General features: G+C 40.2%; 1 protein-coding gene across 4 annotated transcripts in view; it reads right to left on the bottom strand.

The window, feature by feature from the left end:
- ATP4B (ATPase H+/K+ transporting subunit beta) overlaps nt 1-20,011 on the bottom strand; it is a 290,606-nt gene that overhangs the window by 16,100 nt on the left and 254,495 nt on the right. For 3 of the 4 annotated variants that reach the window (XM_063953102.1, XM_063953100.1, XM_063953101.1), the window contains 3 exons: nt 6,375-6,503; nt 4,972-5,085; nt 1,477-1,679 (listed from right to left, as the gene is read on the bottom strand). In XM_063953102.1, coding sequence (XP_063809172.1) covers nt 1,477-1,679; nt 4,972-5,085; nt 6,375-6,503 — 446 coding nt within the window. Of the gene's footprint in view, nt 1-1,476; nt 1,680-4,971; nt 5,086-6,374; nt 6,504-7,853; nt 8,103-20,011 lie in introns of those variants that run through there. The other variant, XM_063953103.1, reaches the window with a different exon arrangement.

Raw genomic sequence — 20,011 nt, 5'->3', positions numbered from 1 at the left:
AGAAAATCCGCTTAGTACGCATGCGCAATGTTCGCACTGCGACTGCGCCAAGTAACTTTACTATGAAGAAAGTATTTTTACTCACGGCTTTTTCTTCGCTCCGGCGATCGTAATGTGATTGACAGGAAATGGGTGTTACTGGGCGGAAACACGGCGTTTCAGGGGCGTGTGGCTGAAAACGCTACCGTTTCCGGAAAAAACGCAGGAGTGGCCGGAGAAACGGTGGGAGTGCCTGGGCGAACGCTGGGTGTGTTTGTGACGTCAACCAGGAACGACAAGCACTGAAATGATCGCACAGGCAGAGTAAGTCTGGAGCTACTCTGAAACTGCTAAGTAGTTAGTAATCGCAATATTGCGAATACATCGGTCGCAATTTTAAGAAGCTAAGATTCACTCCCAGTAGGCGGCGGCTTAGCGTGTGTAACTCTGCTAAATTCGCCTTGCGACCGATCAACTCGGAATGAGGGCCATGGATGTTATTTGTTGCAAAAAAAAAATACAATTATGTTTAATTGAATACAGTAGGGAGAACTTGTTTCCAATGCAGCTTTATGTATTATTCTTCTATTTTTAAATTGTGATTTTAAAGTTGGACTTCAGCAATGATTAGTCACTTTACCGCATAGCATGGCCTACTCTCATATTTGGCCCCCTTCACTGATTGAACCTTTAATTTAATTTTTATTTTTTTATCCAATGTACTGCTCATTTCATCATTTAGAACTTCTAAAAGTGAATGATGGAGATACCTTTAGTTAAAGTGTCAAGTATATTAATTTCCTTTTTATAAATTCAGTGTTAACATATGCATAATTATGTGCTGTTTACATTATTATAGTCGCCGCCCACTGGGGAGTGTATTTTAGCTGTGCAAGTGTGCGATCGCTTGTGCAGCCGAGCGGTACAAAAAAACTTTGTGCGGTTTCTAAGTTGCCCAGAACTTACTCAGCTGCTGCGATCACTTCAGCCTGTCTGGTGCCGGAATTGATGTCAGACTCCCGCCCTGCAAACGCTTGGACACGCCTGCGTTTTTCCAACCACTCCCTGAAAACGGTCAGTTGCCAGCCACAAACGCCTTCTTCCTGTCAATCTCCTTGCGATCGGCTTTGCGAATGGATTCTTCGTAAAACCCATCGCACAGCAACAATCCGCTTTGTGCCCGTACGACGCGCCTATGCATTGCGGGGTTCATACGCATGCGCAGTTCTGACCTTATCGCAGCACTGCAAAAAACACTAGTGAGCGATCTGGTCTGAATTACCCCCACTGTGAAAGAGAGGATTGGCAAGGAGGGTTGGGGCCACCTCCCACAAGGTATGTATGTATATATACTGTACTTGTAAGTGAGATTTAATTTTCCTTTGACAAACTATTTTCAAATAACTAAGTGGGTTGGAAGAAACTGACCAAAGAGAAGCAATAACGTCTAGCTTTTACATAGGAATACAATGATAATATTAGTTCTGGAAATCTTACCCTGTTGATTTTTAGGAAAAGACAGGGTTTTCCTGCTGCAAATCCAAATGTATGATCCTTATCATAGGCACAATCTCCGAGCATATCAGTAGTAAACTGACAGGCATGCATTGTGCGTCCAGAACCTTTCAATAAAGCTTCCACTTTAGTGGCGTTGGTGCAGTTTATGTTGAACATATCAGTCTGCACTGTTCTGTTGTATACTGTAATTTAATGGGAGTGAAAAGTGTTTAGCAATATTTATACAGTAATATAGCAGATATTTATAAAGCACTGTGATTCTTATACAACATTAAGTTAGGTGAGACTGAGCAGCAGGTGAAACATTTTTACAGATGAAGGGCAAAATTTACTAAGTGGCAGGTTCTAAATCCCAGCAGTTTTGTAATCCGCCAATTTAGTATGGCCAAAACCACAGAGAAATCACACTTTAGAATAGAATAAAATACAAGTGAATATCACAGCACTGTCCATCATTTTGACTATAGAAAGAGTAAAATGGAATAGGAACCCCTAATTTATCAAACGGGTTTGTGAAAACCGCTATAAAACTGCAGTCAAACCCACGCAAGCAATAGACCTGCCATTGGCGGGTAAGTTTGGGTGAAGCGCCGCACAGATAACTATGATCTGTGCAGACTTTATGTGTAAAATAGTTATAAATGACAAAATAAAAATGTATGGGGTCCCCCTTCCTAAATCAATAATCTGTCCTAGACCTCTGAGCCTGGTCTGGTATTGGAAAATGGGTAAGAAAATGCCATGGGGTCCCCTCTATTTTCCTATAACCAGCACTGAGCTGACCCAACCAGGGAGATAATGTTATAGCAGGAAGACACACCATGTGGGGGGAGGAACCACAGTTTTGTGGGGATCCTGACTTTCCCAGGAATTACAGCTCTGGGATGACCAATTTAGGGCTGGTTAATGTAGCAGGGGTACACCAAGTAGCGTTTCTCCTTGGTATAGTGTTATTCCCCCCGGCTGGTGCAGGATTTTGGAAAATAGGGGGAACTCCACACCATTCCCCCCCCCCCCCCTATTTTCCAATATGAGACCAGAAACAGAGTTGGCTATTGATTTAAGGGGGACCCCACTAATATTAACCATTTTTATACTTTTAAACATAGTGATATGTGCAGTGATTCAATAAAAACTGCTGAAGAACAGAACATGCCACAGTGGGTTGTCATTTGGAAACCATTGGTGATTGACAGAGGTTGATACATCAAAACTGACCTTATTGACTGCAGTTTCTAGCACGTTCTAATTGTCGCCAAACTCGCCATTTAGTAAATTTTGACAGAAGACTGGTAGTACCAGAATCCAGCAGTCCTTTTTTTATTTTTTATTTTTTATTTTGCCAACATTTATCAAATTGTAGGTATGTATGACCTACAGATGTGTCCTCATACATCTTATCGGAATACGCCACGCAGAAGGAGATGCCCAGCGTGAGTGAGCTAACAGGTCTTGTGCAACTCCGTTAACACCAGGCGTCTTTTTTGCTAAAAATGTGTCTTATTTGCATCGTTATGCGAATGAGACACACAAGCAGACTTTGCTGATTAAAATGATATGCGACATGTCTGTATTCTGGGGGTAATTCCAAGTTGATCGCAGCAGGATTTTTGTTAGCAATTGGGCAAAACCATGTGCACTGCAGGGGAGGCAGATATAACATGTGCATAGAGAGTTAGATTTGGGTTTGGTGTGTTCAATCTGCAATCTAATTTGCAGTGTAAAAATAAAGCAGCCAGTATTTATCCTGCACAGAAATAAAATAACCCACCCAAATCTAACTCTCTCTGCACGTTATATCTGCCTCCCCTGCAGTGCACATGGTTTTGCCCAATTGCTATAAAAAATCCTGCTGCGATCAACTTGGAATTACCCCCTCTGTGTGCGACCGTGTCTGTATCTGTATACGAAATGCTATATTACAGTGTTTTCGTAGGAAACACTGGGGCAGATGTATTAACCTGGAGAAGGGATAAAGCAGTGATAAGGGCAAGGTGATAACGCACCAGTCAGTCATTACGAATTTGAAAAATGACAGGAGCTGACTGGCTGGTGCGTTATCACCTTGCACTTATCACTGCTTTATCACTTCCTTATCCCTTCTCCAGGCTTAATACATCTGCCCCACTGTAACGTAGCAGTTTGTATGCAGATACAGCAATGGGCACACACAGAATACAAGCATGCCACATATAATTTTAATCAGCAGAGTCTACATGTTTTGCAAATAAGACACATTTTAATGGAAAAAGTTGCACAAAAAGATGCTCGGCACTACCAAGTCACGCCACGGCATGGCATGGCATCACTAGAAGGGTTGATTAACGCGCAAGGAGGCTAGATGTAAGTGGACCAATCTGTATGTCATCGTGAAGTTATTTATTCCTATTTGCCCTTCAGTAGCCTTGTAGGAATTGGGAGAAACACTTTGAAAGGGGTGCCAAGTCTATCATGGAGGTCATAGAACTCAGGATATGCTTTGAGTGGGTCTAGATCATGTAGAAATTGTATGCTCTCCCTAGTTTGGGGTTCAAAGGGTTTGGGATCTCTACCCAGAGGGAAGGCCTTGTTATTCTATGAGAGTCATGAGAGGTAGATTCTGAAAAGAGACCAAGCACTCTGAAACAATAGTCCAACATCATAAGGGAAGTGTAGGTAGGAGATAAACAGATGGGGATTATGCTTTAGAGAAATTCAAAATAGGGAGCATGGTGAGAGAAAGTAAATTGACTCAGATTCCAAGTTTACCCATTGCCTATATACTGTATGCTTGAAAACTGCTTGACTGAGGTGAGTAACCAAGTATTATTTCTGTATGTTGGGCCTCCATCTTTAGTATACTTACAAAAAATCTGAAATTGTCCCTATGTCCACAAGCTCAAACTGATTTCAAGCGTGAGCATTTGAGTAGGGATGGCCATTGGTGTGCCTACCATCGATGGTCAAATTGCATGTATCTATCAATGGTTGCATACTATTCACCCAAAGACCATCGGTGGTTACACAACCCGATGGTCATCCCTGCATTTTAAGTGACTGCTTTGGTTACAAATTTCCATGTTTGCAACCAAACCACTGATACATACACCCATCCTGTCCCATGTTGACTACTATAACAATTTATTAACTGGCATTCTGTGTTAGATGTGGCTGCTTCACTTTCTTTAATAGTGATATTACTAATGCTACTATGCTCCATTAGCCTTTGCATTGATTGTCTACTTCCACCAGGATTCAATTCAACATTCATTTCCTAACCTCCATGGTCCTAAATAATGCTACAACTCCTTTTTTGTATTTCTTTTCACTTGCATTATTTATATATCCTTTATTGAGCTCTCCCATCTGCTGTCGATATGCCACAAAGTTTTTGGAATTTAAGATGTTTTTTAGTAGTCCATTTTGAGCTTTTTAATCCTTCTTGACTGTACAGAGCAGCAGAAGATGTTAGTAAGATTAATAAAAATTACATACCTGACAGAAATGTACACAGGCCTTTCACAGTGCTCATGTATGAAGATTCATCAGACTTGTTATAAAATAGCTCAATTCCCTCGTCACCATAAACATCTGGCCTTATTGTCACACCTGTAAAATTCAAAGAAATGTTTTGCCGCTGGACTATAGTGGAGTGCCAGGCATCGGGGATTATATATATATATATATATATATACAAACACAAATAGAAAACCACAGCACTCGCGAGAAGCGGGGTACAGCAATGCAGTAACCACTCATAGGGTGGGGTGCACGCAACACAGCACTCGCCACCCCAGAAGCGGGGCACACAGCTGCACTTACCACCCACAAGGTGGGGTGCATGTAGCCCATGACCACATCACTCTAATACATACAAACAGAAAACCCAGCACTCACCAAAGTAAGCTCACTTATCCTCAACAATTCAATAAATAAATGATGGGGTTTATTTATTGAATTGTTGAGGATAAGTGAGCTTACTTTGGTGAGTGCTGGGTTTTCTGTTTGTGTGTATGTATATATATATATATATATATATATATATATATAATCTTACAGTAAATCAGGAGACACAAGAACATGGAACACGAAAGCAATATAACAATGGGATAAGGAGAGGATTCTGCAGTCTATTGTGGTAATTCTTTCTGGGTATGGTGGAATAAATGGTGAGGTAACTGCGTTTCTTAATTAGAGGAATTGTACTGCTCACTTGGTTAATATTGAATAGCAGAGATTTTACCATAGACAAAACATTTCAGAAACAATTCTTTAAACCTACGATTGTCCATTAAAATGAGAAACTATTGCAACTTTACTGGTTTCTCTTTAGAATTGTTCCCCTTTGTGTTATTAACGTTACGGTTATTTATTGTGACTTTATTGTTTAAATGTAATTTTTTATTTTCATGTTTTACAAGTTAGGAAAAGTAAAGGAGATATTATACTGTGTTTGGTTCATTTGCCAAATTTGACTATTATTTACAGTACATGGAGTTTCACTGTACATGACTGTGAGCGACAACAGCTGCATTGATCAGGGATGGTCATCTTCCTATTAATGACACCTCCAGACAAGATGATAAAAAATATGCCAGTTTGCCCCTTGCACAGGTGTTACACTATCACAAGTTTTCCTGGTCAACGTCACCTGTACTCATTACATGCACAGTCTACATATCAGCTTTGTGTTGAGCAGAGACCACTGCACCCATCGGGCTAGTAGGAATCTCTGTGGTACTGCCAATGTATAGCTGATTTCTATATTCATCTGTCAATACGCCATTCTTTAATCCATAAAAGCCATCTTGGGCAGAAATACAGTCACAATACTCAATGGAAATGTTAGAATTTGCACTGTGCTATTCTAGCAGAAAACATTAAAGCTTTTCACTTACCCGGCGACACCAGTTGATCTTGATAATCCGGTACATAAGGACTTATAGTTTTCATCAGAGAGTAGATGGAAAGTGCAAAGAGCCCAATAATTATGATGTAAAATGACAAATAGTAAAGACTAATGTACACTGCAAAAGGGGAATAATATACAGTTGTAAGTTTGCAAATCTTCATGTAGACAGCTTGCACATATAGCATTGCTTTCATTATTTTCCTTAACTGTTTATCTGAAAACCTTAAAATTGCATTCCTGCTATTCAAAGCAACCACTGTTTAACTATATTAAAAGTGGCATAAATTAGCAGTACAACACTGTGTTATTAAAAGAAATAATTGCATTTAAACTTTGTTAGGAATGTCTATAAATAAATGTCACAACTTGCATCAAATGACCAAATCCGTTACAAAAAACTCTTATTGATGATAATAATAATAATAATAAATAATAATAAATGACCTTTTCTGAAGGTTTTTACTGTAATAAAACTCTTACAGTCTACTCCCCCACATATTATTAAACTATTAAAAATGTATATAGTAACCATATGATAAAATTTTCAATTATGTTTAATTATATTTACTGAATATGAACATTTTCACATAAGTATTGTATGATCAGATCTGGTGATTACAGTGCACCCCATGTATTGTCCACAAAATAACGCTGAAGAGAACCTGTGCAGTTCTACTCTTTCTATAGTACATATCAAGTCACTCCATCTTATGAACATTATTAAACCAGGAACAAAGGGCCCCCATAAAGTAATGTTCTGACAACATCTCAAATCAGGATTAGTATGTATTAGCAACAGTCGGGATTCCTGCCGTCGGTATACAGACAACGGCATCCTGGCCGTCAGTATGCTGGCAGCGGGGCGAGCGCAGAGAGTTCCCTTGTGAGCTCGCTGCGCTGCGAGCTCGGTGGCTCGCTGCACTCACCACAGGTTCTATTCCGACTCTATGGATGTCGTGGACACCCACGAGTGGGAATAACCCCTGTTAGCCGGGGTTCTGGCTGGCAGCATTGTCAGCAATCGGGATTCCGGTGGCGGTATCCTGACTGCCGGGATCCTGACTGCCAGCAATTTAACTGCATCCCCTCAAATCACTGTTTGTACAAATATTATTTATATAAGTTTACATTTGTATGAAAGTAATATAAGTATAAACTGTACTTACGATAAAATGCTGTTTAATATTATTAACATACTCTATATTTATATAGCACCTGCACGTAGCGCTTTACAAAAGGGAACAAATATGAAGGGGGGGTATTCAATTTAACATTTTTTGTAAAGTCAGTTGGGAGTCTGTTTTTTCCTATCTAATAGGCAGGAAAAAAAGTAAACCCAGCCGACTTTTCAACCAATTGAATTCCACCCATGGAATGGAACAAGACAAGTTATTATCAATAACTTATCAATATTATCAATATGCATTATATAAATTAATAAACTTTGACATCAGCAAAAGCATACCCCATTTGATTAAAGTCCTTCCCATCAACTCTCCTGTGTCAGGATTCCATACGAAACGGCCAAAGTTTTGCATCCGCTCGCTGCATGTTTTCTTCTCATTAAACGTTGCCATTTTTGCTGATCACGATTGAAACACTCCTTACAGCACACAAATCCAAGATAAAAGCGGCCACTCACAAGACTCTCCTGCTCTTTTATAGAACTTTTGAAGGGTATTTAGAAGTCGAGGAAGTCTACCATCAAATCACATCAACTAGTCTTCCTGCATTAGGCAGCATTGTTATCTTCTAGCTGCTGATATCATGTAGCAAAGAATTTGTGACTATCACATGCCCTTTAATTTCTACATGCTCCATTTACCAGCATTACGCATGTTCTGCACTTGTTCAGCAACCTGTAAGTTCACCTTGATAAGTTTATTTACTTTGATAAGAAACTAAGCATTCATGCAACTATGTAAGAGAAACATCACACGTTTTATTTTATGAAAATTAAAGTTATGAAATGTATAGCTAATTTACACTGAAATAAAGATATTGCTAATCAGCCTTTGACACTGCAGCATATATTGTAATTTATGGTTGGCCGATGTTGTTTTCAGAATGTTTTGTGAAAGCAAATTGATTATTGATATCAAAATTGTAGTAATATTTACCAATCAGTTACTTCAATTACAGCTATCTCCTACTTAGCAACCATCAATACCCACATTTCCTCTTGCTCATGACTGTTCATCTCTTCCAATGGCTGCCCGCCTATAGTAGTACGCCAATTACGCCTTTGCTTCCTTACATCTCAGCGGTAGTGTGTACTGAGAATTGTGGTGCTAATTGTTACCTGTGCTCTGTTTTAGTTTTTCTGTTTCTGTAATGTTGAATTCTGTGTGGGTCTGTGTACCCTATTGTTCTAATGTCTGCCTTTGCTGCAAAACACTTGTGGCACCTTATAAATAAAATGTTATAATAATAGTAGTAGTAATAATAATAATAATAATCCCTCCAACCAATATTTAAATAATACAGGCAGATGCATTCTCTACTTTTCTTTGCAAACCAATAAGTTACCTATTCACCCTTCATTGACCTCCTTTGTACAACAGTGACATCTTTGTAGATACTGTGAATCACTAGTGTTCTCTCATTTGTCCTTGCTTACATAATTCTCTTACATTTCTACAACTACAGAGCAGAGTTTGGGATCTCGCATGTATTTCCACATAGTGATAATGTAAGTGTTTATCTATGGTAGTACACATCAAAATATAAGTACTTTCTTAAGCAACTGAAAGAGCTCCTCTTATCCTACATAATAAAAGGCGAACACCACTCCACTCCACTATGGGGGGAATGCAAGTGTTTTGTGTGCCAGAAGCCACTAGAGGGCGTCCGACCGAGCAATTAAAATGTTGCTCCATTCAGGCGCACAGTCATTAACTGTTATGTTGCTCCGTCATTTTGATGGCCTAGGAACTAGTCAATGATAAATAATTAGCACACAATTATACTTCGTAATTATAACACATGCACAACCAACCAGAGCTGCTATTAGTAGAGTCTCCTGTGGATGGTTGCCTTGGATGTAATTGTTAGGGAACACCCAAACTGTATGAATCATATAATGGCACTCATCCACATTGGACTAGAATGGAACATGGAATGGCATTGATGTTTTTACCATTGGAAGTACAGAAACCCTAGGAATGCCGAAAAAAAAATTAGATGGTTGTGACAGGCAAGATAGCTCAAAAAGTATGTCATCTAAGCTGCCTGCTCATTCATAAGGATAAGAATCATTATACCTTTATGACAGTAATCATTAAGTATGGAATAAGGAGAAGATGCTGTAACACTGATAATTCTCTTATGAAGGAAATATTATTTTAGTGATAAATTAGTGGGAAAATGATGCATCCACCATAATTGTATACACATGACTCTGGAGCATGCTCAGATCACAACCACAATAGAAACACTCCGCAAATGGACTTCTGTTTAACTCTGCGTCGGCCGCAATGTGTCCTCCTTTACAAGGCAGCAGTGGCCAGTAATCTATACCTGGAACAAAACTACATAAACATTATTTCCTATTCAAGTTCCAGAAGCCGTAAGAAAATTAGCAGTCCAACTCATAGACCTCAATGCCAGTTCTGGCTTCACAAGCACTGGTTAAAGTAAGAACTGTTCATAAAAAAAATACTAATTAAAAAGTCCAACCCTCCCCAAATCCTCACCCAGTGCAGGACAGTCTGCTTTAGTTTCCACTAAACCAGGAAAGACCATGGGCCCCATTTCTCAATGATACATAACCCCTTTGGTACTCGCTAAAGGGGTTATGTCCTACTCTCAGCATTTATCAAACAGCGGTAACTAGGTTTACTACTGTATGCCCCTGTACCGCTTTCAACGTCTATAGATGGGGAGAGCAAATACTGTGCCCATTGCTGATAATGGGGACCCAGTGCTGCCTTTTCAACTTCAACGAAGCCTTCCAGGCATTGCCGGATCCCTACCGGGTGAAGGAGTCATGCACATGTGCAGACTTACATTGCGCATGCGCAGGACTCAGCAATCCGTTGCTATCAGCGTTAGGCTGTCAGAAGGAGAGCGGCGGACACCACTGAGGGGAAAGACAGGGCTGGACCTCGCCAGAGAGGTAAGTAGTGCTGAATACAAGCTGCATTTTCATTTGTATCACAGTGATACTAAACGAAATACGTTGCTGGTTTTATTCTTCGCTGATAAATGAAGCCCATGAGTGTTGTCCCCTTGCCTTAGTTGCAACCACTTTCAGACTGGTCAGTTCAGGTCTGTTGAACCTTTGGGAAGCTCAATACTGTACTGTATGTGTGTTTATAGAAACTTTGGTATAAGATATTATAATTTTAGGGACTCCTGGCAGTGATACATGCACCACTGGTATGGAAAAACTGTGAAGGTGCTTCCAGAGTGGATGGGTCTGAAGACTCCTGCTGCACTGCTGGATCACACTGCGGTGGTATCTGTTGCCATGGCTGCAGTTATGCCTTTAATCACAACAAAAGTTCTAAGCCCACTCTGAATTATGCCAGAACTGCATACTACCACTAGCTCATTCCTAAGCAGTATGTCTGAGAGAATTTACACACAGGGGAAATTAATAGACAATTGGATCGACTAAGATGCTGCACTGTGGGCAGCGATTTGTACTTGTACCTGAATTTTGCACCTTATTCACACTGTAGCCACATACAATGTCACCTACAGTGTACCAGGCACACTAGATTAGTACTTTTGTCGCAAAGGAATTGACATAAAGTCACAGAATAAGCAGACCGATATGTGGCATGAGGCATGGCACAGTTACCTGTATTATGCCTGTTTACCCTAATTAGTGGCAGAATCACACACAGAAGCTACATTAAATACCAGTGTCAAAGAAGGGCAACTACAATGGTGCATGGCCTACATCACAAAACATACCCAGAAAGACTAAGAAATCCCAATATGTATAGTTTGAAGCAGAGAAGGGAAACAAGGGAAAGGGGGGGACATGATAGAAACTTTCAAATATATCAAGGGTTTTAACAAAGTCCAGGAGGGAAACATTCTCCAAATGAAGAGAAGCAATAGGACACGAGGACATGCACTGAGACTGGAGGGGGGAAGGTTCAGGGGAAATTTGAGGAAAAATTACTTCACAGAAAGGGTAGTGGACAAGTGGAATAGCCTCCCATCAAAGGTGGTAGAGACAGTAGAGCAATTGAAACATGCATGGGATAGACATTAGAATTTCCTTACAAAGAAATAAGGATCAAATAAGGTTTGAGATAAAAATATGATAAACAAAAAATCAAAACAAAAAAAGGGGCAGACTATGGTCCAAGTGGTTCTTATCTGCCGTCAAATTCTATGTTTCTAGTATTCAGGGCACCCTTGCATTGTACTTTTGTTGCAATAGTGATGGTGTTTAAAGTAAAAGTCTCTGGCAGGATGTTTGGTGTTTGGAGTCCGTTGTTCACCAAATAGGGCTATTTGGTGCAATTTAAACAATGATCTATGTGGACACATCTGTATGCATCGACATTCAAAGCTCAATTCTAAGAACACGATATCACAGGTTTATCTATACACATCATACAGTCAAATGATTGCAGTACAGGTAGAAAAGCATATGTGGATTTTACCCCCGGCATAAATTGACAGTTGATCATGGTTATGTCATTTACTGTTACTTTAAATAATCAGCATCAACAAATTATACAAGTGCAACAAAAACATGTACTTTAAAATACGCAAAAGTGAAGTACAGTAGTCCTTTATCCCTTTTTTTTTTTATTAAATAGGGTAAGTGTTGGGATAACAAAACATAGACGAAAATCTTTAAAACCTGATAAATTAAAGTTAGTATCCCTTTAAAAGAGAGAAACAAGCAAAGAGGCCAAGGCTGTGCTAAAAATATATTACATATACAATAAATGCTGCCACAATAAACCCTGCAGAACATACTGCACATCTATACAGACATAAAGAAAATGCCTATTTTTGTGCTATAGAAATGTTATTACATTTGGTTGGAGACTGTAACTTGAATCATAGCTTGCCCCCAATGGGAGAGTTAGATTTGGGTGGGTTATTTTGTTTCTGTGCAGGGTAAATACTGGCTGCTTTATTTTTACACTGCAATTTAGATTGCAGATTGAACACACCACACCCAAATCTAACTCTCTCTGCACATGTTATATCTGCCTCCCCTGCAGTGCACATGGTTTTGCCCAATTGCTAACAAAGTTCCTGCTGCGATCAACTCAGAATTACCCCCATACAGTAGATTGTAAGCTCCATTGGGGCAGGGACTGATGTGAATGGCCAAATATTCTCTCTGTAAAGCGCTGCGAAATATGTGCGCGCTATATAAATAACTGGTAATAAAATAATAATAATAGAGAGTGAAAACAAGTGCAAGTGTGCGAATGCATGCATATGCTGTGTGAAAACTTTTCCAGACAGCGGACATCTGCAAATCCGGTCGCAAGTTACTCACCATCAAATGATTTTTGCAGTCTGTGCGTAGCCCTGGACTTACTCCTACAGTGAGATAGAATAAGGCTGATAGGGGCCGGAGCTGATGTCACACACCTGCCCTGAAAACGCTTGGGAAAGCCTGTGTTTTTCCAGATACTTCCAGAAAATGCCCAGTTACCACCCACAAACATCCGCTACCTGTCAATCACCTTGCATACGCCTAGCGTTAAATTTTTTTCGCACCATTCTGTCGCTGTTTGGCGCCATGCATGCGCATTTGTTTGATAATCGTCCACTGTGCGATTTTGCACAACAGCGATCAGGTCTGAATTAGGCCCATAGTACTCCCAATTTATAGTATGACATTCAGAGTCCCTAATTCATATTGTGCCATATTACAGTGTCCTCAGCTCATATTTTGCCACACTATAGTGCCTTCACTTCATATGGTGCCACATTATAGTGCCTTCACTTCATATGGTGCCACATTATAGTGCCTTCACTTCATATGGTGCCACATTATAGTGCCTTCACTTCATATGGTGCCACATTATAGTGCCTTCACTTCATATGGTGCCACATTATAGTGCCTTCACTTCATATGGTGCCACATTATAGTGCCTTCACTTCATATGGTGCCACATTATAGTGCCTTCACTTCATATGGTGCCACATTATAGTGCCTTCACTTCATATGGTGCCACATTATAGTGCCTTCACTTCATATGGTGCCACATTATAGTGCCTTCACTTCATATGGTGCCACATTATAGTGCCTTCACTTCATATGGTGCCACATTATAGTGCCTTCACTTCATATGTGCCACATTATAGTGCCTTCACTTCATATGGTGCCACACTATAGTGCCTTCACTTCATATGGTGCCACATTATAGTGCCTTCACTTCATATGGTGCCACATTATAGTGCCTTCACTTCATATGGTGCCACATTATAGTGCCTTCACTTCATATGGTGCCACATTATAGTGCCTTCACTTCATATGGTGCCACATTATAGTGCCTTCACTTCATATGTGCCACATTATAGTGCCTTCACTTCATATGGTGCCACACTATAGTGCCTTCACTTCATATGGTGCCACATTATAGTGCCTTCACTTCATATGGTGCCACATTATAGTGCCTTCACTTCATATGGTGCCACATTATAGTGCCTTCACTTGATATGGTGCCACATTATAGTGCCTTCACTTCATATGGTGCCACATTATAGTGCCTTCACTTCATATGGTGCCACATTATAGTGCCTTCACTTCATATGGTGCCACATTATAGTGCCTTCACTTCATATGGTGCCACATTATAGTGCCTTCACTTCATATGGTGCCACATTATAGTGCCTTCACTTCATATGGTGCCACATTATAGTGCCTTCACTTCATATGGTGCCACATTATAGTGCCTTCACTTCATATGGTGCCACATTATAGTGCCTTCACTTCATATGGTGCCACATTATAGTGCCTTCACTTCATATGTGCCACATTATAGTGCCTTCACTTCATATGGTGCCACACTATAGTGCCTTCACTTCATATGGTGCCACATTATAGTGCCTTCACTTCATATGGTGCCACATTATAGTGCCTTCACTTCATATGGTGCCACATTATAGTGCCTTCACTTGATATGGTGCCACATTATAGTGCCTTCACTTGATATGGTGCCACATTATAGTGCCTTCACTTCATATGGTGCCACATTATAGTGCCTTCACTTCATATGGTGCCACATTATAGTGCCTTCACTTCATATGGTGCCACATTATAGTGCCTTCACTTCATATGGTGCCACACTATAGTGCCTTCACTTCATATGGTGCCACATTATAGTGCCTCAGTTCATATTATGTTGCATTATAATGCCCTCCAGTTCATTGTATACCACATTACAATAAGCAGGACCAGGGACATAACTAGATATATTGTAGGCCCCAAGGCAACAGTTTGAAAGGGCTCATAGAGTATTTACCACACAATGGTGAAAAATGTATATGACACATGTAACTTTGACAGGGAAGTTGGGCCCCTGTCAGCTCTGGGCCCCATAGCAGATGCACTCCCTGCACCTATGGTAGATACGCCCTTGACCCCATGCATAAAGATCACCAATGATTTGTCAAGTGTCTGTATTCTTTGGTCACTGTATGATAAATGCAGCTTGTACATAGATAAAAATAGGAATTACTGATCCCTATGTGAAACATGCCATGACTATCCATTGAGATTTTTTTAAACTGATGATTGACTAAGTAGCTGGCATTGTAAATATTATTGTTACAAAACTGAATTACATGGATAATGTGTCAATAAATAGGATCAATTAACATACGGTACATTATAATCAACGATAACATTTGTACCATAGTCACATTGTTATCCGCAATTGTCTAATATCTTCTTCTTATTATTATGATGATTATTCTTTATTTATATGGCACCACAAAGGTTCTGCAGTGTATAAAAAAAAGTATATAAACAGATGAGCAAAACAAGAAAACAGTGACTTACAGTTAAAGACATTGCATGACAAGTACATGGTTTATAAACATTTCTGCATCAGCGGTCATAACACTGAAATAAGCAGGAGGGTGGCAGACACCAAGGGTTAGGGGCCATTATAGGGAGTATGGAGTAGATGGTTTAAGTAAGGGAAGGAAAAGCACATAAGGGAAGAGGGCCCTGCTCATGAGAGCTTACATTCTAAAGTGGAGGGGCAGACAGACAGAGGGGACAAAGATGGGGTAAACAATGCCCATGGGGCAGTGGGTTAGTATGAGAGCTGGATGGCTTTTATGAAGAAGTGGGTCTGGAGAGCCCATGTGAAGTTTTGAAGAGAGGTCGGAGTGGGAGGAATTAGTTGGCAGAAGAGGCGGCATGCATTTGTGAAGCGAAGGGGGTGGGTGTGAAATGTCAGAGATGTAAATGGGAGAGGATTGGAAGATGTGGAGTCATGAGAGGAGACCAAGAAGGAACAGTCAGAGAGGTAGATGACAGCCATGAGAGGGCAGCATCATGTAGACCAGGAGAGTGGTTTACAGTGTCAAAAGCAGCAGGGAGGTCATGGAGAATGAGCTGATAGTAGTGGCACTTGGATATGGCAGCCATTGCTGACTAATGTGAGGGCAGTTTCAGTGGGATTGAGAAGATGGAAGCCAGACTAAAATGGATCAAGCAGGGAGTGGGGAAAAATAAAGGTGCTAAGATGGTTGTAGACAATATGCTCAAGGAGTTTGGAGGCAAAAGGAGGAGAGAGGAGAGAGAATGATCAGTAGTTGGAGAGAGTGTAGGATCGAGGGTGGGTGTTTTAAGAATGGAGGAGACTAAGGCATGCTTAAATGCAGAGGGCACAGTGCCTCATGAGAGGGAGAGATTGAAGAGATAGAGCAAGATGGGAACAGGCAACAGGAGAGAGTTAGCAAAAAATGGTGGGAGGGGATAGGGTCAAGGGGGAGGACTGGATGAGGGCCATGACTGCATCTCCAGATACAGGGGAGAAAGAAATCGGAGTTGGTGGATGGCAAAGTCAAGTGCAGAGCGCATTAAGGATGGGGGGAAGGCAGAAGAGGGAGCTAAAAGTGGCAAAAAGACGACTGAGGAGAGATGAAGTTCTTGAAATATGTTTATAGAGGGAGAGGGCAGCACTGTAGGTTGAGAGTATAAACTTGAAATGGAAGAAGTCTGCCTTAGAGTGCGATTTCCTCCACTGTCACTCAGTAGTTCGTGAACACTTTTGCAGGTATCTAGTGCACTTTGAATACCATGATAGAGTTGTGTATCTGTGAGGGTGAGTAGTGACTGCAGGAGCAACAGACTCAACAGCACAAGTAAGGGATGCATTGTATAGCAAAATGGTTTGGTGAGGACAGGAGAGAAAGACAATAAGTGAGAGAAGTGAGTTGAGCAGGGAGGATAAGGATATGGTGTCAATAGCCTCAATGTTACACTTAGTGATGGTAGCCTTGAAAGGTAGAGGTGGACAAGGAATGAGTTAAAAGAGAGAAAGCATGGGGAATTGGTATAATCAGAAATATCACAGCAGTGAGTGAAGACTAGATAAAGTGAGTACCCACAAGAGGCCCATTTGGAGAAATCAAGCAATGATGTAAGGACTGAGGAGTTTAGAGGCAGTGGATTCAGGGGAATATCAATGGGATTATTGAGGTCACCTAAGACAATTAAGGGAAAATCAGAATAGAGGAAGTGGGGAAGCCAGACAGCAAAGTTGGCAAGGAATTTGGAGGTAGGGCCAGGGGGACGATAAATGACAACTACTTGAAGGTGAACAGGTTGGAAGAGGCATACAGAATGAACCTCAATTGAAGAGAAAGAAAGGGATGTAATAAAGGTATGAGTTTGTAGGAGTAACAGGAGGATAGAAGAACTCCTACACCACCTTATACATGATGATACATGCGAAGTAGATGTCCATTTTTATAATTGGGACAAAGATCATATCCTTGCATAGGGTTCAATGCAGAGTTGATAGCACTCTATGAGTGGAATATTCTTCTTATATGCTTTGTTTGATGCCCTTTGTCATCATCATCATTGCTTACTTGTGCCTGCCATATCCTCAGTACAAAAGATATCTTAAAACAGGTGTATTTACGCTTATGGCCAATTCTGCATATCCTGCAATTCCATTGACACACCCTCACTAAACATTACCTACATCGGGGAATAGCAAAGGGGGTGGGCCCGTCCAGAGAGGAGGTCAGGACTGTATGGGGGTGGAAACGTCATATGGTGACTCGTCATATGCCGGATCCAATGAGCTAGTATAAAATAAACTGAATGATTATAGTTATTATATAAGATGACATATCGGATAGAATGTGTGAATGTGGTACAGCGACACTATCATTACCATCGTTATCTACATGGACACAATTTATCAATTCAAGAATCATTCTCAATAACATTGTTTTACAACATTACTAGTGGGTAGCCAAAATGGAACAAAAGCTATTCCCTTTTGTGCATTTGCAGGTATTAATGCACATGGGTTTTCTGTTGTGTAAAATAGGTGCTAAAAAATTCATAATACTGTATATTTCACAAACATATTATGGCGAAAATATAAATTTACTGCACTAAAGTTCCTAAAATACTTAAGGTGAATTCAATTGCCCATGGTAATTTACAGTGGAATAATTTATTCCCCAGGTCTAAACAATGAGCCCCAAAGCGACGGCCGCGGCAACTGTTATCAGGAATTTTCTTTTCTGAACCTCATAATACAGTACAGTAGAAAAAAATGTCAGATAATTAGGCTTTTTTTGCAAATTAGGCAGCAAAAAACACATAGGTCCGTGAAGTTATCATGGATCCTATGAGTCATCACCCCAAAAATAGATATTGTTTCAGGCCCAAAAAACTGTCCCAAACAAAACAATTGTGAAAAACAGGAAAACTGATAGCTCAAAAAAATATTGTGGGCCGTTGATTTCTCTTCAATCTCTGTGCATGATGCGATTTGAGAAATTCTGAACTTGTATGCAAATTGCCATATTAGCATAGATTGTGTGTTTATAATAGCCAGCTAGTGGAAGTGCCATTCGGAAAGACAATCAAGACAAATATAAGTCAGAGATACAGAACCTAGATGGGTACAAATAGTGGAATGTAAAAGTATACTCAATATATATCAGCTCTGATATCTATAGTTTTGCTTACAAACATCAGCCAGAACAATAGTTACTGAACATGGGATTAATTGGTCTCTGAACATTTTAGTATTTTATAGCTATTTTTTGTCGTTCTCTCTCTATTCATTATACCTTAATTTCTACAAACGTAGATGAAAAATAATTTTCATTTTGAAGGTAACACAGGAGATATCACTGATGTCTCCTTCTTACATTTCAGTCCCGATTTATACTAAAGTAGCAGTGATAGGGAACGCGGACACAGCTGATCTTTGGATCTGCTGTCTCTGCACTGGAGCAATATTAAATTGCTCCAGTGATTTTGTATCTACCACTGCAACCTGGATACTTAATTAATTCAAAAATAATAATAAAAGTTACAGTTTAATAATTTGGATAATTTTTTTCTCTGTAAATAGCAATACTGTATTTTTTTTAAAAAGGGAGTATTTTGAAGCATTTCACAACATATGAAATGATCACTACATTTGTGCTGCTTTCAACATGTGTGGCATAAAATGGGTTGGGGCTGGTAGACTGACCCCGGGATCCCGGCAGCAGAATGCCGGCGGGGTGGGGGGCGAGCGCAACAAAGCCCCTTGCGGGCTTGGTGGAACGCTGCGCTCGCCACAGGTTCTATTCCCACTCTATGGGTGTCGTAGGAGAATAGTGCCTGTGGTTTGGTATTCTGTTTGCCGGCATTTTGTTTGCTTGGGATACCAGTGTCGGCATGGTGACCAGATCCCGTATAAAACAAAGGACACCTTACAACCTGCACATAATTAAATATGTCTCTGTAAGGCCAAATGAACCAAATATCAATATTAACTTGTGACAGAGATGTACTAAGCAGTGATAAGAGTGGAGAAGTGAGCCAGTGGAGAAGTTGTCCATGGCAATCAATCATCTGCTCTGTATAATTTTAGAATGTGCAAATTATGAATGTTACTTCAATGCTAATTGATTGCCATGGGCAACTTATCCACTGGGTCACTTCTCCACTGTTTTCACTGCTTAGTACATCTCCCCCTAAAGCTGGAGCAGCATTTTGAAAAGTGTTCTGCAAAATTTCGAATTAAGGGTTCCTCATGGATTTCCTGCTATAGTTTTTGTCCTGCTCACAATTTCCAGTGACACTACACTGCAGGCTAAATTTGCTTTCATCATTCCAGCTTTATTCAATCTATAAATTTAACAAAAAATGTGAATGTTAGTGAACTTCATCCCTATGTGAAATGCCCATACCCACCACAAAGTTTGGAATCTACTGTATATGCTTCATAGTCAAGGACATAGCTACCATAGGTGCAGGCAGTGCAGCTGCTATGGGACCCAGAGCTGAGAGGGGCCCACCTTCCATGTCAAAGTTATGTGTGTTATATATATTTTTTTGCCTTTGGGTGGTACGTAAGGGGTCCTTTTAAACTTTTTGCTTGGGGCCTGCAATACATCTATGGACCTGCTCATTGTAGTGTGATATAAAAT

This window comes from Pseudophryne corroboree, chromosome 2, assembly GCF_028390025.1.
Source record: "Pseudophryne corroboree isolate aPseCor3 chromosome 2, aPseCor3.hap2, whole genome shotgun sequence".
NCBI lineage: Eukaryota > Metazoa > Chordata > Amphibia > Anura > Myobatrachidae > Pseudophryne > Pseudophryne corroboree.
This window is presented reverse-complemented; position numbering and strand designations above follow the sequence as displayed.